General features: G+C 55.0%; 1 protein-coding gene across 2 annotated transcripts; it reads right to left on the bottom strand.

The window, feature by feature from the left end:
* Positions 1-1,963: 1,963 nt before the first annotated feature.
* On the bottom strand, positions 1,964-22,425 carry IRX5 (iroquois homeobox 5). 2 transcript variants are annotated; one of them, XM_043599215.1, is made up of 4 exons: positions 21,726-22,425; positions 20,254-20,659; positions 19,306-20,085; positions 1,964-2,078 (listed from the first exon to the last, which is right to left on the bottom strand). In XM_043599215.1, the coding sequence occupies exons 1-4, from the start codon at positions 21,972-21,974 to the stop codon at positions 2,014-2,016; spliced, it is 1,500 nt and encodes a 499-aa protein (XP_043455150.1). In that variant the 5' UTR covers positions 21,975-22,425; the 3' UTR covers positions 1,964-2,013. The 2 variants fall into 2 exon arrangements, with proteins under 2 accessions (XP_043455150.1, XP_043455151.1); XM_043599216.1 differs by lacking the exon at positions 1,964-2,078 and having other exon boundaries at positions 18,742-20,085; positions 21,726-22,422.
* Between the last annotated feature and the right edge of the window lie 333 nt (positions 22,426-22,758).

Genomic DNA, 22,758 nt, shown 5'->3' with positions numbered 1-22,758 from the left:
ACAGGCCAAATGCTTGTTTTGTCTTTCGTTTTCCTCCAGGAGGGCTCCGTGATAATATGTTCACCTCCAGCTGCAATCTGAACAAGTCCCTCTTCAAAGACAGGTTGGGGTGGAGGGGTGGGCAAGATTCGGTGACACTTGGGGCCACTACACCCCCATCCCCAGAAACCAAACTCACTTTCTCGCCCAAGACCCGCTGGATTGGAGTGGGTGACCCTGTCCGTTATAAACTCCTCCCACCGAATAGAAAGGAGAAAGAAGAATCGATTTTTGAAAAATCCATACATTTCTGTACAGTGAGGGCCAGGCTAGTTGCTGTAACAAATAAAACCAGACATGTATAACGGCTCCGATGCAATGGAAGTTTATTTATTCCTGACGTCACGTCCAAAATGGATGCTCCTGGTCGAAGGTGGCTTTTCCCCCGAAAGATGACTCAGGAATCCGCAGATTCCTTGTCTTGAGGTTCTTGGTTCCCAAGGTTCTTGGTTCCCAAGGTTCTTGGTTCCCAAGGTGGTTGTGTTCATCCGCAACAAGCTGTGAAGGGAGAAAGAGAGTGCGGGGAGGGCACAGTCACTTCTTAACAACGAGCTCTCGGAGGTATCACTTCCTACCAGAGTCCGTGAACAAGAACTCGGCAGGTGACGCCGCCTAGAGGCCGGGCTGGGAAATGTAGTTCCGGCTTGTGGCTGCCGCCAGGGACCGCCTAGACCAGGGAAATGGAAGCGTGGACCGGGGGGGGTGGAGGGGGACAATCAAGCTCTCTGCCACCTCCTTGAGCTGTGAGGAGACGGCTGGGATCTAGGCTGAGTTGGAGACAGAAGGTATAGATTTGACTTTCAGAGTCTGGCTGTGGCCTTTTGGGCGAACCCTTTTACCTCTGAGAGGCTCAGTTTCCTAATCTGTAAAATGGAGCTAAGGCAGAATGGGAAGGGATCGTCAGCGTGACCGTGTCAGATGCTATCGAACATTCCACCTGCAGTTGCCCAGTAAGTTTGGATGTAACAGTGTTCTAGGGACAATGTGATGGAGTTGATAATGTACGTGGATTTCAACTTGCCCTGAGTTGGGGGGGGGGGGGGGGTGGATTCGTGTATGGCGGCCATCGGCTAGAACTGAATGTTGAAGAGGCATCACCGCGAAGTATCCTACAGTCCCCACCCCTCCTGTGGGGTCCGCTTTGCTCATTTCCACGCTGTCTGGCCCCTGTTGGCAGGTAAGTTTGAGACTCCTGAGCAATCCGAGCGTCGTGCATGCCGATGAGGACGATCACGCTCGAGCTGCAGGAATGTTTTCCTCCCCCTCTCCTGCTTCCCAAAGAACGAAGGCATTGCCAAGCCTCCTCCACCCCGGCTACAGGATCTTGTGCCTTGGCTTAATTAACCGATCGGCTCTAGAAATGGCTTATTAAACGACGAGGGCCAACGTATATAATTTTTTCTTAATTGTTGACGTTTTAAATCTTGGCAGAGCGTTATGCGATGAATACCACAGCGCAAACTTCAGGGGTTTGTCAGTTTTCATAATATAATGAACGGAGAAGGCCTGCTTCAGAGCCGTGTGAGTCCGGTAATATGATTAGGAGGCTGGCCTGCTGAGGCCAGCGCCAGGGAGGATGGCTGGCTGACTGCTGTAATTGATTGGTGCTGGCACTGAGGCCAGGGGGCAGGGCTTTGTTGGGGCAGGCTGGTTATCTCCCGCCAATGTCCACTTGGATGTCACCGGGAAGGCAGTAGACGAACAATCATGGAAACCTTTACAGGTCTGTTGACAGAAGATAAGTTAAGAAATAGAGTTATGTAAGGCTGCCGGGCAGAGCAGGGCGGGCAGTGGAAGGGAGAGAGAAAGAGGGAGGGAGCTGGGCGGGGAAGAAGGGGGAAGAGAAGGAGAATAGTTCTGAGTATACTGGCTGGGATACGCTAAGGTGCGCCGTTACAACAAATGACCCCCAAATCTCAACGGGTGGAATCAACAAAGGTTTATTTCTTGCTCACGGTACAGATCCATCGAGGGTCAGCAGGGCTCTCTGCTCCACATTGTCCTCGGTCTGGGACCCAGGCTGATGGAGCCTCCGCCGTCTGGGACGTCATCATGGGAAGGAAAGAGAGAGAGAATGGTAAATCATGCACTGACTTTTAAGGAACCCCACCTAGAAGTGAGACGCATCGCTTCTCTGCACGTTTCGTTGGCCAAGGCAATCTTGCACCACCCCTCGCTCAGAATTCCCGGAACGAGGGCAATCCTACCGCCTGCCCGGGAGGAAAACTGGAGAGGCTGTGAACAGCCTCCTCTGAAGGGTAGCTCTCAGGGTTGCCGGGAGTCTGAGTCTGGAAAAGATGTGTACCAGTTGGGTTGCATTGTTGGGTCCCATATGGCAACTTCTTTGGGTTGCACTGAAGGTGACATTCAAACTACATAGGAGGGAATTTAAGTCACAAACCCTCAAATCCAGCAGTAGGTCTGTTTGCCTTCAGGCAAAGCTTAATCCAGGGGTTCACAGTCTCTAAAGTCTGTTCGCTTTCCATCTCCCAGCTCCGTTCCCTTCCACGTGGACTCTATTCTCGGGTTTCATGGTACCGGGGTTCAAGTCCAATGGGAAAAGAGAGCTTCTGCCTCGCTTCCATTTTAGTATTTAATCCTAAGCCTCAATCTCATTGGACCACACTGGGTCATGGGCACACAGCTGAACCAGTCACTGTATCCCGGGGGATGGAATGTTTGGAATGACCCCCATCCTATGGCCAGCCCGGGAACGAGACTCGGACTCACTTCATCAGAATTGTATGGACCGAGGGGAGGGGTGGGGTGGTTCTTGAGGAAAACTCAGGATGCTGGGCTAGAATGGGTGTTCAAAAGACATAAACAAATGAAACAATACGCGCCCACTGCAGGATGTGGAGATGCCCCCACCCGGTGGTCTTCCAAATGTTTTGTAGACGTGCTTCACGCACTGCCTATGAAGGCTAGGATGGGGTTCCTGCGCTCTGTTCATTTCCCTTTCAATCCAAGCAATTGTGCTTTATTTGCTCTAGACATTAGGATTCCACCTAAGACTGTGTTTAGAGCCAAAATAAGAGGGCTTCTGCTTAAAAGGGGGGGGGGAGGAGAGGAGATGAAACATCACTGCTTTTTGATCCCACCTCCTCATTTTAGAAGAGGCGGAGATTCAGAAAGATGAGATTTCTTCTCATGTCTCATTGGCCAGAACTAGTCACATGGGCACCTAGCCGCGAGGGATGCTGGGAAAGTAAGCATCTAGCAAAGGGGAATGAGATGACCACAACCCGCCTAGTCATAAATAGCACATCCCCTAAGGCTGGGCACATTGCCACCCCCAAACAAAGTTGGGGTTCCTTCAGGAAAAAAGAAGGAAGGAAAAGGAGCTGTCAGCTATGGAGGCATGAGCCTGATCTCACTGACAATTCCTTAAGGCTACAGCTGACCCTTGTGCCCCTGTTTATGCCTTCACTGATCTATGAAATTTGCCTGCAATTGTCTCCTTCATTTCTCCCCCCAAATCCTACGAGATAATGAATCATACACCGACTTTCAAAGTGTCCACCCAGGCTCAGTCGGTTGAGCGTCCGACTTCAGCTCGGGTCACGATCTCACGTTTCCGTGAGTTCGAGCCCCGCTTCGGGCTCTGGGCTGATGGCTCAGAGCCTGGAGCCTGCTTCCGGTTCTGGGCCTCCCTCTCTCTCTGCCCCTCCCCCGTTCATGCTCTGTCTCTCTCTGTCTCAAAATAAATACACGTTAAAAAAAAAAAATTTAAAAAAATAAAAAATAAAGTGTCCACCCAGGGGCACCCGGCTGGCTCAGCCAGTAGGGTGTGGGGCTCTTGATCTCAGGGTAGTGAGTTCAAGCCACACATTGGGAATAGACTTGACTTTACAAAAGCAATAGGAGCATCTAGGTGGCTCAATTGGTTAAGCGACTGACTCTTGGTTTCGGCTCAGGTCGTGATCTCACAGTTCGTGAGTTCGAACCCCACATCGGGCTCTCACTGACAGCACAGAGCCTGCTTAGGATTCTCCCTCTCCCTCTCCCTCTCCCTCCCTCTCTCTCTCTCTCTCTCTCTCAACATAAATAAATAAACTTTTAAAAAAATTAACAAATTAGAAATAAATAGTGTCCACCTGCAATGGACTTATCACTGATTGCGTCCCTTTTACAGATGGACAAACTGACCTGTAGAAATGAATTGCATACTCAAGGTCACACAGCTAGTATATTTTGCTGACCCTTTACCATATGCCTTTAGCACAGAGAGAGCCAGAGTGCTGAGGGAGGGGAGAGCTTCAAGCACAGACCTTTTACTACGTAGGGATTGACTATAGAAAGGTGGGGACAGAGTGAGGATGTGGGCACGCCAGGCAGAAGGAACAGCATGTGCAAAGGCCCAGTGGCCAAACAAGGCATAGAAATGGAAAACAGTTTTACAGGTTTAGACTATAAAGTCTGAAGGAGCGTCGTACTTAGGAGTTTGAGCCTCGTGTGAGGCCCATAGAGAGCCACTAAATATTTTAGGTGGGGAATGATATCATCCCACATGCAATCTATCTTCAGTGGGGGGAAATCAACTAACTGTAGGACCAGGACGAGAGCCGGGGGGCCTTTGGGAGGTGGCAGTGATCAGTGGCCTGGACCACAGCGCTGGTGGCAGAAATGAAGGGAAGTCGAGATTCAAGGGAACAACGGGAGATGTGGAATCCCAAATCTGAATCCAGATTTGCCAACTGGAGGTGACAATTTGGAGAAGCTGGGAAAAGCCGAGGCTGCGTCACAGCTTTCTAGGTGCCATTTACGCGGGTGGGGCAGGTGGGAGGTAAACACGGAGGACTGGAACCCAGGCGGCCTGGAACCCAGGCGTGCATTCTTAATCACGACGTGCTCCGGACTCGGGACTCAGGACTCCGGACTCCGGACTCGGGACTCGGCCTTCAGGGAACCCTGATCAAAGTGAGGAAACCTCTCTCACTGGATACGGGGACGCTGGACTTCCCAAGCCGTCACGCAGCCAGCTCTGGACCCTGCCTCAGAGCCACCAGGGGCCCTTGCCCCTCCCTTCCACCCAAGGTAAGGCACCTGAGCCCTCAGGCTGGCCTCAGAACAGATTACCAGGGGGCCTGATATATAGAGATCCTGATAGAACTCTGGTGTGCACTTTATTGCTTTCTCGGTCTGTATTCCCCGCATCTCACTTGCCCGCTCTCAGCCCCATAACCCTGAAGCTAAGCCTCTGCGCCCCGCACAGTATTGTATGGAAAGGGTAGGAGGATAAATGATTTAAACGCTTGACAAATTCATCTTAAAACCTCTGTTGAAGAATAAATGGCCCCAAATAGCCGCGTCAGATGGTTTCCAAAAAGGAAAAACCAAGAGTCAGGACCGTCCTAAGACACACTGCAAAGCCATAGTAAGACCAAGGGTACAGTACTTGCTTAAGACAAATAGACCACGAGGGGCGCCTGGGTGGCTCCGTCGGTTAAGCGGCCGACTTCGGCTCAGGTCACGACCTCGCGGTCCGTGAGTTCGAGCCCCGCGTCGGGCTCTGGGCTGACCGCTCAGAGCCTGGAGCCTGCTTCCGATTCTGTGTCTCCCTCTCTCTCTGGCCCTCCCCCGTTCGTGCTCTGTCTCTGTCTCAAAAATAAATAAACGTTAAAAAAAAATGGAAAAAAAAAAAAGACAAATAGACCACGAGAGACTAGAACCGCTCCGTGTTTACGGAATCATCCGTGCAAGATGAAAAGCCAGCTCAAAGCTCACAGAAGTGTGGGCTTTCTGGAATCATGTTGTTTCCATTTCAACAGACTGGCGCTGCGTAGGTGACTAACGAACATGTCGGTCTCATAGGCAGTGCTAGAATGAGTGACTTCCTAAAACACCCTGCAGACAGGCTCCCACTTATTCCAGCCCGACTCCTTCCGGGACACAGATACCATCATCATTACTTTACTGTGGGGCAACTCAGGCTCTGAGAAGTTAAGACCTTTGCCCAAGGTCACACAGCTAGGGCGTGGCAGAGGTGGGAGGCCAACCCAGCTTTCTCTAAGCCCAGAGCCAATACGCTCTGCTGTCTCTTCCTCAGCAACAGCCTCACGTGGAGAGAAAGTAGTATGGGCTGGAGCCACTGAGAGAGCCTAGAAGCTTCTAGAAGCCCTGGAGCTCAATCTCTGAAGCATGAGTGGATTTAGGCAGGTGACCGGGATGGATTGTTCCGAGCCAAAGAAACCAGCCCAGGAAAAGGGCTTGGGCAAGTGAGGGTTCATTTAGCCAGTGGGACCACGGCACAGGATACTCGTGATGGGTCTTGGGAGACGGAGCCCACACAGAAGAGAGGGTTCGGACTGAGGAAGAGTCCCAAATGACAGAGAGGAGATGAGACTTTTGAAGTCGCTCTCCTGCTCTACAACCTTCTGTAGCTCCCCTGGCTACGGTCTCTTGGCTAAGAAGGGAAGAGGATGCAGATGTGGGGAAAGACTGGAGACAGAGAGACCTACGAGACGTCACAGTCCGGAAGGGAGAGCACACGGTGTGCAGGGGAACGAGAAAGGAAGAGCGTGCGTTTTGGGACAGGATTTTGTGTGAAGTCCCCTACCCACCCCCCCCCCACCCCCCCGGGGTCCTACTACCCTCATCAAATTAAGGGTCACTGCTTCCCTGCAGCAGCAGACAACATTTCAAGTTTAGCGATGAGCAGGTGACTTCTTCTACCCACAGAAGTGAGCCGTGGATAGCCGGGAAAACATCTACTGCCTAAAGCAGCAGAAAAGCAGCCAACAACTCCCCCCGGGTTCCATCTCCACTCCCCCCGGGTTCCATCTCCACTCCCCTCCGGTTCCAGGTTCCATCTCAACCCCCCCCCCCCACCCCGGCTCCATCTCAACTCCCTCCTGGTTCCACCTAGCCCCAGAAAATAAGGGTCAGGCACCCCTGGGGGCTCGTAATCGCACTTTGACACCTGCTCAGGCAAATAAACCTTTCAGTGCCTTAGTGTCTTCATCTGTAAAGTGGGGATAATGATAGTACCCATTCCATAGGTTTGATGAGGCTCCCCCGAGATCACGTATGTAAAACCTTTAGCATAATAACTGGCGTATACTAGGAGCTCAGTAAGGTAGCTATTGTTGTTGATAACAAAATAATTGTTTAGGGAATATGTTAGCCTCTCAACCATGTGATTAGCGGCTTTCAGCAAAAGAATTGGTGTCAAAATCTCAAACATCATGTATTTTAGATAGCCCTTGCCCTGCAAGGTGGGGGCACGGGCCTTACGACTTAAAAAATATATATATATATGTCAGAAGGTGAAACGCATTCCATCCCATTCCATTCAAGAAGCTATGAGTTGTCATTCTTCCTGCCGTGGAGATTGCTAATTATAAATGGATGGGGAGATAGATGGACAGAGAGTGAACCACGAAAGCTAAATATGCTTTCTCTCTTTGAAGTACTGATTGCTATAAAAAAAAAAAAAGGAAGGAAGTTTACAGAGAGAAAAAAATAAAAAAATAAAAATAAAAAAAGGAAAGAAAGAAAGAAAGGAAGAAAGAAAGAAAGAAAGAAAGAAAGAAAATGGAAGGAAAACCGGTTCCCCCTCCACAAGCCTCTGCTTGTGTGACAGAGGTCCAGTGTCACCTCTAGGAGTTTTTCATTACTCAGCGGTTTTTGGAATGAGTGATTGATGTAATTAAGGTTATTGGTAAAGAAAAGACTCAGTTACCAAAGACGAGATGAGTCAGCAGAAAGTTTAAGTAATGAAATAATGTTCCGAGGAGCGATTCTTAAAATAAGGTGGTTTTTTTTTTTTTTTTTCTTTTCCCTCCTTAACTCTAGACATCTTAACCATTGCTGGGCAGCAAAAAGAGGGGAAGCAGTTAAGCCGTGGGAAAACCACACCCCGCGATTTTAGAAATTCCCAGGTGGAGTCGCTTGCCATTAAAAGACACCATATTTATTGAGTAATGTGAGGTGAAGGTTACGTTCATGGAGCGTCAGCCATGCGCTTCGGTGAGCTTGGCCCACATGATCTCATTTAACCCTCGCCTCTGAGGTAGATTCTGTTGTTATCCCTGTTTTCGAGGCGACGGCACTGGATTTCAGAGAGGTTCAGGACGTTTCACAGGGCTGCACAGCAGGCAAATGGCACGGAAGACAACAGAGGCCAGGCAGGCTGGCCCCGGAGCCCACCCGTTCAATCACCACCGCGCCTCCTGAGCCTCGCTGTTTAGATTTCTCAGCCGTTTAATCCGGCTCGCGGATACACTCACGGTAACGGAGCGCCGCCAGGATCTGAACTCACATCTGTCTGGCCCCAGAGCTGTTTCCAAATTCCCATGTGTATGGGAAAGTGCAAACCAGCGCGTGGGCATGGGATCCACTCATCTGTTTTCATTTCCACTAACATGGAATACTCTGGACACACGAGGCTTTAGGCTCTAGGTGGGTGAAGGGGACTGGGGCCGGGGCAGGGGAGGTGGGGGGACCGTCAGGATCATATGTGATAGTCCGTGCAACAGATGATGAAGGCTCAGACCAGAGCAGTAGACAGGAGGCAGTTGAATGAGATCCCCTGGAAGGATCTATTGGACCTGGGGTGGGAGGGCATAAGAGGAAAGAGAGGTGTGTGGGGTAAGTCGTTCCAAGGAGGGAAGGGGAGAGGGGAGGGTCGGCCCCGTGAGCAAGCTGTGCTGAGGGTCCTCCCCCGACACCGGGAGAAAAAGGGGGAGGGGCAAAATGTGGTGGGGAGCCTCGCCTTTGAGTGACAGTACAGAGAGGTCCCAACAGTCCCCCACTTAGCAGCAGTAAACGGGGTTACCGTGTGTCACCGTGGGTGGCTTCAGGAGAGAGGAGAGTGGGATGGGAGCCTCCCACTTGAGAGCAGCTAGAGAAAAAGGGCACGTTGGGACTGCTAGGGGCAGGAACCTGTCAAAGAGGGGCGGCATCTACCCCCCTCAAGTCCGCCGACCCCCACAACTTTGTTCAAAGCTGGACGGCCCGGCCCCCTCTTCTTTCCCTGAAGAAGGAAGGAAGGTCCAGAGTCTTTTGTGGTATGGGAGGGTATAGTGGGCTGTTGGCCTTGGCCACTCACCCCCCCAAAAAGAGTGACCCGTGCTCAAGAGAAAAGGGGCTTAGGCCTTGCAGTTCGGGTGGCTTAGGAGGAAACGGTTCAGCAGGTTTGCAAACATCCTCCAGGTTTTGGTCTCGCCTCCTCCAAAGCAGACGTGGAGAGGTGGATGACAGCCCAAGGGATTTGTTAAGAAAGGAGCACGGGGAGGGAGAGGGGGGAGAGGGGGGAGCAGGGTGGGCACGGGGAGGTAGCCATCCCTGGTTGTGTCACCAACCAGCTTCGTGAGCTCGAGCGCGCTGAACAAGTCAGGGCCTCCGTTCTATGAAATGAGCACTTAGAATTTTCCAAAGGGCGGCAAGCCCATCTCTGGGGCCACGCGAGATGACGTTAGTTAGGGCGACGCGACGCTCGTGTGGCCCACATCACTTTGAAGGCAGCCCGCAAAGGAGTCGCGTGGGGTTGGGGGAGCCCCTGGGAGCAGCCCGAGAGCCTGAGAGATGCTGGTCACCTTCAAAGCCCAGGGGACCAAGGACTTCATTGAACGAATTCGCTTTTTATAATTGTCTTCTGTCCATGGCAAATGATACTTGTTTTTCCATTACAGCGGCGGTATAAATATTCCTCTCAAAATAAGTCAGTGGAGACAGAACCCAAAGGGAGTCATTACATTCACAGTAGTTGCAAGTGTCGGAGGTTATGACAAGGACTAGAGGGTGGGAGCACCGAGGGTTTTGAGGAGCACTGGGCAAAAGCAAGGGCTCCTTCCTTGCAGACCCAAGTCCTGTGGAGCCTTCTCAGACAACCCTTCTACCTGGTCTAGGACCTGTCAAGTGTTTACCAGATTAGAAGGGAAAATTAAACAGGAAAAAGAAAGGAAGGGGGAAAAAAAATCTGGAGAGAAAAACAACCCCGCCGACCAAAATAAACCAGGCCAATGATCTTTCTACCACACTCTTCAGGAGAGCAGAGAGGTGGTGTTTATTCTAAATGAGCCCTTTTCTCCCAGTTGCCACTAATCCACGCTTTTATGTGATCCAGGAAAATCGGTCCTCGACGGCCAATGAACGTCTTCGCACGTCTGAGTATTTGGAGAAAGAGTCACCTATTACCACAGGGTTGGGATTTAGAAGGTGGATACAAATAGAGAGCAAACACAACTAACAAACAAACAAAAAAACCTCGTGGTTTGGGATCTAAAAAAAAAAAGTCTCAGAAATGACAACTATGCGGTAAGTCTGATGTCAAACCGAGTTAGCTGGGAAGGTGTCTAGGATGCTATGGAACTGTGAAGGTATTTGGAATCTAGGGCTAGCAGATGTCTCACTCTGCTTGAAAGATGTCAAGACGCTGTTCGTAGGGGCCTGTGGGTTCCCTTGGGGACAAAGCCACTGGTAGTTTTAAAGAAAAAGAAAAAAAATGCCCCAGCTGACGACCATATATCTACTACAAGGAATCAAGAAAAGAATTGAAAACAAACACACAAACAAACAAACAAACAAACAAGAGGCAGTCAAGCTGAGACATAAGGAAAGAGAGAAGGAAGGAAGGAAGGAAGGAAGGAAGGAAGGAAGGAAGGAATTCAAAAATAAACGCGCGAAAAGATTCACGAGATTCAGGGCCTTGCCCCCCACTCAAAAATCTCTATTTGATCGAAGTTGGTCTGTAAACCTATGGGCACGGGAACATACGTTTTTGCTTGAATTATTTGGATAAGGGTGGGCGGGCAAAGTCACTTCCAACTGAAGAAACGAGCAAATCTTTTCAGATAGCAATTATTTAGGGAAGAAAACCTTCCTCGGTGGTGGTGGTGGGGGGGCAGCAGTCTTAGGTCCTCCTTGTCGTTGAGCGTCTGGGAGAAGAGAGCACATGCCTAGCTTCTCCCTCATCCTTACTTCACACAGGGAGTCCTGAAGAGGCAGCCGTCCTCCAGCAGCATCGGAGGAGGGCTAAGATGTTTCCTGGCCCAGCCTAAAAATATCTCCCTTGACAGCCTGTCACAGTGTCTGAGATTGCACCATTATAAATTCATTCCTCTCTGTTAAGGCATTTTGTTTCCAGTTCTCTGTTAAAATACAGATATCCCAGAGAATTTAGCTCGGGCGAGGCACCGACAGAACACCGCCTACGCGTGAAACGACCTGGATTTCCAGCTCGGTGCTGCCTGGAAACTCACCTTGTGAGCTTGGGCGAGTCGTTTTCACTCTCCGAACCTCAGTGTCTCCACTGATTTTTAAAAAAAAGAACAAGAAAAAAGACAGAAATAAAAGGGGAGAGGGGGTGGTCAGAGAACTCGGAAGTGTCTGCTTTCTGGAAGGAGGGTCTGTTCATTTTAGGATTTGCCCTCGACTGTGCGCTTTGCCACTGTCCCCTAGAGCCGTTCTTTTGGGTCAAAACGCTTGGAAGTCAGGTCGAAGAGTGTCCACTTTCTCCCTCTCTAAAAAAAAAAAAAAAAGAAAAGAAAAAAAGAAAAATCCCTGTTCCTCTCTCATATACGACGTCTCAGCAAATGGCATCCCCAAGCTTCTGGGGGCTCAGGCCCAAATCTCTGGAGGCATCCAGAACTCCCTTCTGCTCACCACCCTCGCCTTCAGTCCATCAGCAAAGCCTGTTGACTCTACTTACAAAAAATAGCCTAAACCTGATCATTTCTCCCCACTTCTCTGGCTACCAACATGGTCCATGACAGTGCTACCTCCCCTTGGATTCTCCAGCAGCCCCCTCGCTGGACCTTGCTTCTAACCCAAAGATCTCACCAGGACCAATAAAGCCCCATATAACCTGAACCCGGCTTTGCCTGGGCCTCATCATCTCCCACAAAGATCTCCTGGCTGTGGCTCAGGCCTGTTCCTGCCTCAGGATCTTTGCACTTGCTATATCCCTTCTGCCTAGAAATCCCCCCCCACACTCCAATATCGTCATGGCCTATGCCCCAACCTCTTTCCGTGTCTGCTCAAGCATGCCTTGCAAAGGAGGCTTCCCAGACTGCTCTCGCTAGGAGAGCACACTCCCTTCTGTGTCCTCCCCTTACTTAATTTTTCTGCTAATGCTCATCACTGGGACACTGTGAGAAGCCAGCATCACAGGCATTTGTTCACTTCCTGTCTCCCCCTCCAGGGTCTACGCTCCAGGACGGCAGGGGCTTTGTTTTGTTCACAGCTGCATCATCAGCCCCTGGAACGGGACATCTGGAATATTGTAGGTGCTCAATTAGCATCCATCGGAGGAAGGGAACTACACTGACCTGGAGGCTAACCTAAGCATTCCACTGAAGAGGTCAATGCCAAGGTCTCTCCTGCACTATTTCCCCAGGGCAGGATGTCCTGGGGAACCAAAGGCAGAGCGGACTCTGCGGGGGAGGGGTGACATACTGAAGGACATCTATGTGCCACTCACTAGAATCCTCACAAAACCAGGGGTGATGCAGGCCTCCTTTGACGGATGAGGCCACTGAGGTTCAGAGAGGTTATCTGATCTAAGACATGCAACTTAGTAAGTTGCAGGGTAGTACTGAGCCACTAAGGCCCAAGCACCCAACCAAGAAGCTGCAACAGCCTACCCCTCCAACCCCAAGATGCCTGGGACTCCCCGGTCACACTCTTCCTAGCTATGAAGAGCCTGAGGCTGGAGAAGGCCCTCTCTGGGCCTGCATCCACAGGAGCGGGGCCTCCCCCGAAGGCCTGAGAAGCCCACCCGCTGGGGACGATGGTGGCAAGACTGGAGTCGCCCGGAATGCAGGCTTGGCCAGCAGAAAGCAGCTAAGGTCAAGGAGGGCGCCCAGGGCCAGGGCCAGGCGCCGGGGGAAACCCTTGCAGGGCTGAGCGCCCCCCTCCACCACCTGCCCCCCATGCCGAACCCCAGCTGTGTCGAGCGCCGCCGCCAGGCCGCCAGTGCGGACGCGAGCTCTCCAGCCCTTGTTTGATGAGCAGCGGCCAATAAATTCATTAATCATCATTTTATGCCTCATCAAACCCCCTCCAAGCCCCTCCATGGGAGTTACACAAATTAGCCCCTGAAAAGACAGTAATTTCAGTATAGCGAGGTAAGTGCTTTCTGATGGGCTCCGCGCACAGAGCCCTCCTGACAAGCCAATCCATCAGCGCGTCGGGGATGGGGCGCGGCCGGGCCGCCCAGCCTCACCCGGCCCAGCCCCGGCCGGCCTCCCCTGCTTCGGCCTCCCAGCCCTGCCCAGCCTCGCCTCCGGGGGCTACCTGGCGAAGGTCTCCGACTAGGGCGCCCCTTTCCCTGGCTCCTTTACACCCATGCACCGCAGGCTGGGGCGTCCGGCCTCCAGTCCTCAGCCACCTCGATCTCCTCCCCAGCCCTTCCGAACAGAAGAGAAATTTGGCGGAGGGAAAAAAAATCCCAGGCCCCAAATTGGGTAACGAACCAAGGATGGCTGAGGAGGATGCGCTGGCGCTGAAGTTCCGAACTCCAGCCCCGCGGAGGGGAGAGCCAAACGGCCCTTCCTCCCGCCCTAATGTCTAGATGTCGGGGTCCCGTGACCCCTTGAAATTATTGAAGGGCTGTGGGTATTGCGTGTGCACCTTTTGGGGGCGGGCGGTAATCCATGGCTCCAATCCATTCCTGACGATTCTGAAAGAAATTCCAGGCTCCAAAAGAGAGCCATCTGGGAACAGAAAAGGGGGTCCTTCTGTATAAAGGGCGGCTCCGCCGGACCCTGGTGGCGGGGATGGGGGGTGGGGCGCGCCTAGCCTTTCGCGTGGCCCTGGCGTCTTTCTCTCCGAAACCGCCTCCTGGAGTGAAAGATAACGCCAGGGGAGGAGAGCAAGAAAGGATTTTTCTATCGAGTGGGCCGGGCCGGTTTGACTCCAGCACGGAGAGGAGGGTAAGAGAGGAGAGGGGAAAGAGCCGGAGAAAATTGTGGCGAGGAGTGGGGTGTTTGGAAACGCGAAGCCAGCGCCGCGCCTTCTCACTTTCTGATCCTGGAGCACAGAAGGTCCCACGGGCGCCCTGCCCGGCGGGCAGGGCCCGTGGAAAGGAGGTCGACGAGGAGCCGCAGGCCAAGCGGAGCCTACCGGCCGCCGCGCTATGACCGTGGAGAGCTGGAGCGCCGAGCGACGCGCAGCTCCTTCATTAGCTTCCCCTCCGCGGCGCTGCATGCCTCGGAAAATAAGTTAGCAAACGGGGAGCCGTTTATCTCTTTTATCTTGGGGCCTGATCCAATTAAATAAGTGCACATTTACATTTGCATCCATCAGGCGGGAGCGCGGAGAGCCCGGGGTTTGCTCGGAGCAAATAAAAGCAGATTTCACTGGGAAAAGTGGCGTCTGGGCGCGCTGGGCTCGTCCGGGCGCGGGAAACGAGCGTAGCCCGGAGGGCGGCCTTGGGGACCCGGAGCTGGGGCCTGCGGCCCACAGCAGGCCAGAGACCCGCTCAAGGTCCGAAGGGGTCGGCCTGGGCAGGGGGTGCAGCCAGAGCTCCAACCCCTCCCCAGAGGCGATCCTCCGTTAGGCCACAACCTGGGCCCCGCCTCGGGCCCTGGACTCAAGTCGCATTTAAACGAAAACGAAAAGGAGACCAACTCTGGCCTGGTCCCGGCGGGTGACCTGCGGAGTAGGTCTAGGGACAGTCCCGCAGCTTTGGCCAGTTTGGAAGGCGGGCAGGTGGCAAGGTCTCACTCAGGCCCGATTTTCCTATTCGGTGGCCGAAGTGAAAAGGGATTCCAAGAGTCAGGCCGAGGACGCGCCTCCGCTTTCCCCCAAGATCTCTGCACCAGGGTGAGACCAGTCAATACTAGCGGTTAGCGCTTCTGGAGGGGCGACAGGGGACGCCCAGGCGAGCGCCCCTTGCTTGGCCACGCCGACCTCATTAAAGATGCTTTCGAAATTGGAGGGTTTTGAGAATGAGAAGGTAGCTTTGTTTCTTTTTCCTTTTCGTATGGATGTCCAACCCCCAGGTCAAAGGGCAGAAACGGTTTTGGGGGGGGGTGCGGTTGCGGGGTAGACCCCAGGTATGCCAAACCGCAGGTGAAACAAAACCGCGCGGGGTGCAGAGCCCCGACGTGGAAAGGCCCGCAGAAGCGGAAGGGCGCACCTGAAGCGGAGCGGGGACACTGGCTCACTGCCTGGGCCGCGCACTGCTGCGGCCCCCCCACCCGCACACTTGTTTCAGCCGTCGGCGTGTTTCTCAATTGCCTGCTGCCTGGTTTCCGGGACTGTGCCCAAACCGTGGAGGGCATCTGGAGGGTTAAAAGTGTTCTGGTTGCGGGCCCTGCTCTCCAGATCTCCAGTGCTAACTGGGTCGTGGGACCCGCGCCGCAGAGAGTGGAGTGGAGGAACAGTTTCAGTTTGACCCGCTTGGGGTTCAGAGCTAAGACCCTGCTGGGGGTGGGGGGCACAGCCGGGTCTTGCCTAACTCCTCCTCTCTGTGAACCGTGTGGCGCCCGGGGACCAGTAGGCGGCGCCCTTCCTAAACTGCATCCGCGTCCGGCTCCCTCTCGGGAGCGCAATCACATTCCTTTCACTTTGGGCGCTTTGCAGAGCGCTCTTCCCTTGCCTCTGCCGGCGATGGCAGCTAGTTGTGGGGGACAAGTGGGCTGGGAGGCACGGCCGCTTCTGAACATGCACGTACGACCCTCCCCTCAACCCTCCAGGCTCCAAGAGTTGCGCACCCGTCGCAGAAGGACAGGCCCCGCAAAGCTTGCAAACTAGAAGGCCTCGACGCAGGCCCTACACCCAGGCCAGGGAACAACATTTCGGGCCCTAGCACCCCCAGCCGAGGAGCAGGAAGGGAAGCAAGAAGGTCCCCTTTCTGCGGTCTCTCCTCAGTATGCGCTTATGCGCCCTCCGGGATTGACTGGGCTGTTGTCTCTTCCACCCCCGAGTCCCATGAATTGATTTGGCCCCCATAGAGGGGTAAGGAAAGGGACCCAGCTCGTTCCGGTTTGGCGCTGCTTCAGGGGGCTGACTGCCTAGACCCCACGCGGTGATCCCGCTGCCCTCGCTGCCTGGGGTTCAGCCCTCCTAGCCCCTAAGTGCCAAGCTAAACGCTCCTCGAGGGGGCCAGAACCAGCGCAGTCCCGCGCAGGTGGCAAACGCCCGCGCGGCCCCAGCGCCCAGGTGTCTTTGGTGCGGCCTCGCGCAACTTCCGCGCCCCAGTCCAAGCCTGCGAACAAACCTCGACCCCACTGCAACGCCGGAAATTCCCCCCTCGCCCCAGCGCCTCCAAGACTCTGTGCCTTTGAGACGGCCAAGCGGGGCTCGAGGAGGCACTTGGGACAGTAAAGACACGAAATTACTTCGGGGATTAAGCGCGGGAGACAGCTCCTAAATACCTAAACCTCGGACTGCCGGGCAGGCTCCCCCACCCTGGAAAGTCTCCGGACACCAGAAGAACCACTGGCCACGAAACCCAGCTGTGCAAGGAGAAAACCCCAGACTTTAATTGGAGGCTTGTATTCAAGATGAAGGGCGCAAAGACACCCGTGGACCCTGCAGAGGCCAAGGGCAGGAGGGGTACGGACCGGGGGCAGCGACTCGGGCACCAGGCTTCCGGCCCCTGGTGGCTTCGCTCCCCGGCCGGGAGGCTCCTCGCACCGCCCCTCGTTGGGGAGAAACGCCGCGGGCTCCCCGGTGCGCGGTTCCCGTTCCCAGGCAGCCCCGCGGGCATTCGGCTCCCAGCCCCGAGCCTCCGCGAACAGACTTGGGAGGCCCGCGCCGCGCCATTTGCATATTCCCGGGAACACAAGGAGGCCTGTAATTTTCTTTTTAAAATCGTTGGGCAGGGTTTAGGGCCAGCGCTTCCAAAACCCCGCAGAGTTGATGTCGTCCTTAAACTCTCTCTTAAGAGAAGGGGACTGGCCTATTCTTCTGACTTTTTTAGAAGACAAGGTGGCTCCTGGGGCTGCATATTCAACAGGGGGGAAAAGATGATTGTGAACCCGGCTGTCGGCGGGGTGGGTGGAGGGGGCTGGGGCGCGGGGGGCGGGGGTGGCGGTCGGTCGTGGGGCTAGTCATCTCTGGAATTCGATTGTTGAAAAAAATCATTTATAATTAAAGGGACAAAATAAAATACGATCGTCTCATGCATATTTAATCATTCACACGTCCAGCTTTGAAACCACTTTCCCGGCGTGAATCTTCTCACTAATTTAAACTCTTAAGTCGACCGCTGTTTGCAAAAACATCTGGACAAGGCAGTTTTCAAACTTGTTTTAAATTCGAATAAGCTAATGGAGCCCCATCACAGGTTAAAACAAAACAAAACAAACAAAACAAAACAAAACAAAACAAAAAAAACATAGCAAAAGTTAAAACTCTGGTGTAAGTTTGGGGTGTGTTAAAAAAAAAACAAGCAGGGTTCAAGTAATCTTGAGCAGAAATGCAAATATGTGCATTCTGATTTAGCCTAATTAAACCGGTGTTATGTGCAAACACATTCTCTCTACACTCAGGCTTGGGCTTAATAGAGCAAATTAATTCCCCTCGCTGGAGTATGTTTTTCCTATAAACCCTCCCCTCCCCCGACCACCGAAAATTTCCCACGAAGTAAAAACACGCCCGCGGTTCCAACTCTCCCGCGCAAAACGGAGACCATAACACCGACAGTGTTGGCGGGCCTCGGGCACAGGGCGAGGGCTCTTCCTCATTTGGGATTGAGACTCATCCTGATGTTTCATTTTGAGATGAAATATGCGGGATTCCAGCGAGAAAATAAAACCTCAGAAATACTTTTGTAGCTACTCGGACTCTTGAATCAGCGACAGGAAAAGTGCTAACGCCACAAGCCCGATCGAGTCCACAACAGCCTCGTTATCTAGGCAAGTGTCCTCGAACTTTTGAAGGCCCCTCGTCCAAAAAGGGGGCTCGTGCGGGAGCGGGGGTGGGGGGAGGGGGGGTAGGGACGCCCTCCGGGCCCTTCGGGGCTCCCCTCACTGCCCCCAAGCGACTGTGGTGCTCCCTCCCCCACTCCGCCCACTCTCTTCCAGTCTCCGACTCTGCAAAGTGCAGGCTTGTAATTCAGGACAAGTGTGACACCTACCTGTGAAAGGGGGGAACCGTCCCCTAGACGGTCCCGCGGCCCCAGCCTCGCTGCTGCGCGGGGGTCTACGGGGCCGCCTCCCACCCGCACTGGCGCGGCTGGAACACTTACTAATTTAATCAAATCCAAGGAAGAGATCAATGCCCAGTCTTGAAGGGGTAGGGAAAAGAGTGACTTGGGAAAGCCTTCTCCTTGGCATCCCCTTACGCTCCCCTCCCGCCATTAGCCCATAGCACCTTTGAAATAGTAATAAGGGCTAAATCCGGCATAAAATCGAACTCATTAGCAAAGTTCACCAGCTGATTGCTTTGCATAAAACACGACACTGATTGGAAGTAATTAGGTTAAGCGACGGACCTCGGATGGTGCGTGTCTCTAGCAGGCTTTCTCCCTTCTGGGCACACACTTGGGTCGCTCTCCTCCTTCCTCCAGGGTCCAATCTCCCCCAAACCGCCCGCATCAGTGATCCAAATCTGCATTCCCCTCAGGGCCAGGGTCCCCGGGGCTTGCCGCCTAATTACGGTTTCCCCCCTGGCACGCCGAAGTTCTATGGAACCTTTCATTGCCCACTTGGGGGGTGGGGGGGGGGGGGGGAAAGTTGCAGTCTCCACCTTTTGTCCAAGGCGATGGACAGTTTATTGAGGCTTCTAAAAAGTAATGAGTGGCTCTGATTATGTTAAAATCTCTTTTAATTAAATATTTTGCATTTTACAAAGGCGGCTGCAGTTTCTTTTACTTTTTAAATCTAAGAGTATAACCTGTTTCCTTTCTGTAATAATACTTTAGCTCATATCCAGAAAAATCAATAGGTGTAAAAAATTAAATTAAACTTGTATTTTTAAACTATGAAACAGTTTCGGGGGAAACACAAATGTATATATTTATATTACAAAAAAAAAACATTAAATGCCTGTACAGGTGTCTTAATTTCATAATTTACTTCAAAGATATTGAATTATCAATTTAAATACAAAAATGCTACATTAAATATACAGAATAAGATTTAATACAAATCCTTTTTTAAATTTTTCTTTTCGGTTGGTTAAGACATTTTTGTGTGTGGAGATGTTTACATTTTTATGTTACCCATCTCCGAGAACTATAAACTTTTTAATAGGAGGGGTAGTTTTGTTTCTCTCTCTTGGTGATGGAAAAAAATAACTGCCAAGGCCATGTTTCTTAATAAATTAGGAAAGTCCGGGACCGACGCAGCCCGCGTTAAATGTCGGACATACCTTTCTTCAATTCATAGGGAGAGTCTTTGCACAGATCTAGCTGGGACTGGCTCCGCAACATTTTCGGGTCTTTAGCCAAAGCGTCCGCTCGGTTCAACACGGTCTGGTTTAATCCATTGAAATGCGAGCCCGGACCGGTTGTGGGGCCCGGCCCTGGCCCTGGGTGGCCGTGAAGGTGTCCGAAGGAGCCATAGTTCGTGTAGCCGGGATAGAAGGGCGCCGTGTAGTAGAGAGGCCGGGACAGCACCGTCCCGCCTGGAAAGGGACACTGCGCCGAGGGGGAGCGCGATGGCGCCGGGGCCGGCGACGCGCGGCTGCCTCCTAAGGCTTGCCCCGCTACCGGCCCGGGGCACGGTGGGCATGGGGAGCCTTCGCTTCCGCCGCCCCCGTCCTTGACCTTGTCCGAGGAGGTGGCGATCTCTGCCAGAGACCACAGTTTGGGCTTGGCGAGCACCGCCTGCGGCGGCGGCGGTGGCGGAGAGTGTATGACCGAGGGCCCGCCGGGACCGGGGGGCAGCTCTCCCGCGGCCGGGTGCGGGCCCGGAGCCGGCGCGCCCGAGGGGTAGTGAGGGGCCGGGTCCTCCGCCAGCCGCGCTGCCGCTGGCCCGGCCGGGGAGGGCCCGCCGGCGCGGGGGGGCCCAGGCAGGGCGTCGAGACGGCCCTCGGATGGCGGCTCCTTAAAATCCGAGTCGCTGAGGCTGCCCTCAGTCTCCTTGCCGGCGGGGGTGGGCGGCCCCTGCAGCCGCTCGCAGCCCGAAGCCGCCTTCTGCTCCGCTCCTCCTGCGGGAGAAACCCCAGGCCGTCAAGGGGCGCGGAGGCCCAGCGGCGGGGCCCAGGTCCCCGGCCGCAAAGGCAGAGAGACCCTTGCCCCCCACCTCCAGGCTCCCCCCCCCACCCCCACTTTCCCCCTTACTCCAGCTCAACACATCCTTCCCCGCGTCCACCAACCTGCTTCGGGGCCCTCGGAGTCTCCCTTGTCCTCCGGCTTCTGGGGCTCATCCTCGTCGTTCTTCTCCAGATCAATGTTCTCCTCCTCCTCCTCGTCCTCGCTGCGGTTCCGCGGCGTCCACGTCATCTTGTTCTCCTTCTTGAGGCGCCGGCGCGCGTTGGCGAACCAGGTGGACACCTGGGTGAGGGTCATCTTGGTGATGATGGCCAGCATGATCTTCTCGCCCTTGGTGGGGTAGGGGTTCTTGCGGTGCTCGTTCAGCCAGGCCTTGAGCGTGGCGGTGGCGTCTCGCGTGGCGTTCTTCCGGTACGCGGGGTCCCCGTACGGGTACGAGCCCAGCGGCGCCGCGTATGGGTGGTACCCCAAGGAGCCCGCCATGCCCGGTGTGTGATCGTAGGGAGAGCCCTGCGAGGAACAGGCAGAGAGAAGGTGAGAGTGGGCCTTGGTTCCCAGTCCCACCTAGAGGACCGAAGCCCACTCTCCCTGCGCCCAGGGGTCCGCGAGCTGCGAGGCCCGAACTCCGGGCTTTCCCTGGGGTAGGGCTGCCGGGCTCAGACCCAGGGGCAACTCCTCCTCCTCGGAAGGCAGCGGGGGCGCCAACTCCTGACTCCGGTCCTTAGGGAGCCCTTGAAGGCCGTCCTGGCCTCAGTGGCACCCTGTAGGCCCCCGTCTGCGGGGGCAAGTCCGCCCCCCAGGCGCAGAGCCGGCCGCCGCGGCCAGGCCCTCCACCCAGAGGCCTGGGCAGCAGTGGCGACTCCCCACTTCGTGCCCGGGTGGCTGCGCGTTAGGCGCAGAGAGGGAGAGCACGGGAAGTCGGGGCATTTTTACCCCCACAGAGAAAGGCAAACGGAAAGCCAAGCCTTGCCCCGGCACTCCCACCCCTCCAAAAATGTTACCCCAAACCGAAGCCAGGGCGCTTTTCCAGAAAGTGCACCCGGCCGAAAAATCCCGGATGCACCGCAGCTCGGCCGACTTTTCAGAAATTTAATACCTCCAAATCGGATTGCGGAGATAGGATTACGGATTTGCAACATTTTGGAGGACTAATTAAAGGCGAGGCCAAACACATTTACATAGACTTCGCACGCTTCTGCTCAGATTTCTGGTCCATTTCTTTTGAACTACTTTTCCAAAACGGCAAAACCAAAAACACAAAATGAAATAAAATGTGCAGGACGGCCTGGAGCTCACGTTTGAACCAAATGCTGCTCTTTAATTGCGGTGACCTCTCCCCCGAAAAACCCTCGTCGCCAGCTCAGCGACCCAAGCAGGAGGCGGCTCTGCTCTCCGAGCAACTCCTGAGCCGGAGGCCCGGGCGAAGCCGACCGAGACAGTCTCTCCCAAGTTTGCAGGGGCCGCGAAGCTTGGCGGGGGCGGTCCGCGGTGGCGCCGAGGCCCGCGTCCCCCGCAGCCCCCGCCCGCCCCGCGCGGCCCCAGCTGCCCTTGCCCGCCGCGGCTCCCGCTCACTCACCACGTACGAAGAGAAGGCGGCGGCGGCGGCTGCCGCGGGGTCGGCACCGTACTGGAGGTGCGAGTTGTAGCCCGGCGAGGGCGCCGTGAACGCGGTGGAGCCGGCGTAGGGCGAGAACGCGGAGCCCGACGACGAGCGGCCGAGCTCATCCGTGCGGGGCCCCGAGATGACGCTGGTGCTGTACGCCGGGCACGAGTAGAGCGCCAGCGAGGCGGACGGCTGGTACAAGTAGCCCTGCGGGTAGGACATGGCCACACACGGGCATGGGGCGCGCCGCGCCGCGGCCGCCAACGAGCCGGGCGGCGCCCTGCGAGGGCGAGCGGGCGGGCACCTGGCCTCCGGCTGCCCCCGGCTGCCGCTTCTCGGGCCCCGGCTCCCGGGCTCCGGCCCGCGGCGCCTCCTCGCTGGCTTCCCGCGCGCCTCCGGCTGCGACTGCCGAGCCCGCTCCTCTGCGCGCCTCGCTCGCCCCGGCTGGGTTTCCCCCCCGCCCTCCCTTGCTGCTTTCTCTTTTTCCCCCTCGCTCTTTGCACTGGGGGGTTCTGCTTTTGGCTTCGCAAAGGTCCTGCCAAGATGCTAAGTTGGAAATTGAGGATTCTGACGCCTTGTGCGCGCCTGAAGCTCCTCCTTCCCGGGGTGTAGTCGGTGGGAGGACTGGCAGGAACCTCTGGGCGGCCGCAGCCAACCCGGCCGCCAGGCGCGCCTCGCCCTCTCCCTCTTCCTCCCCGGCTCCCTCTCCCGCTCGCTGGCGCTCCCCTCGCCCCTCCCTCGCGCCCGCCTCTCCACCGCGGCCCTCCTCTCCCCCCTCCTCTTTTTCTCCCCCCTCCTCTCCCGGGTCTCTCTCCCTCTCTCTCTCTCTCTCTTTCTCAGACTCTCGAGCGCCGGCCCCAGGATGACAATCACATCCCAGGCGCGCCGATCTCTTCCAACTTTCCTTCCCTGCTAAGTCGGGGTGGAGTGGCAGTTCCGACACAAGGCGGGCCCCGGTGGGCCAGTCCGGCCGCCCCGAAGCACAAAAGGCGACCAGGCGGCGGAA

Source organism: Prionailurus bengalensis, chromosome E2 (genome assembly GCF_016509475.1).
Source record: "Prionailurus bengalensis isolate Pbe53 chromosome E2, Fcat_Pben_1.1_paternal_pri, whole genome shotgun sequence".
Lineage (NCBI taxonomy): Eukaryota > Metazoa > Chordata > Mammalia > Carnivora > Felidae > Prionailurus > Prionailurus bengalensis.
Note: the sequence above shows the minus strand (reverse complement) of the source record. Positions and strands in the feature narration are given on the sequence as shown.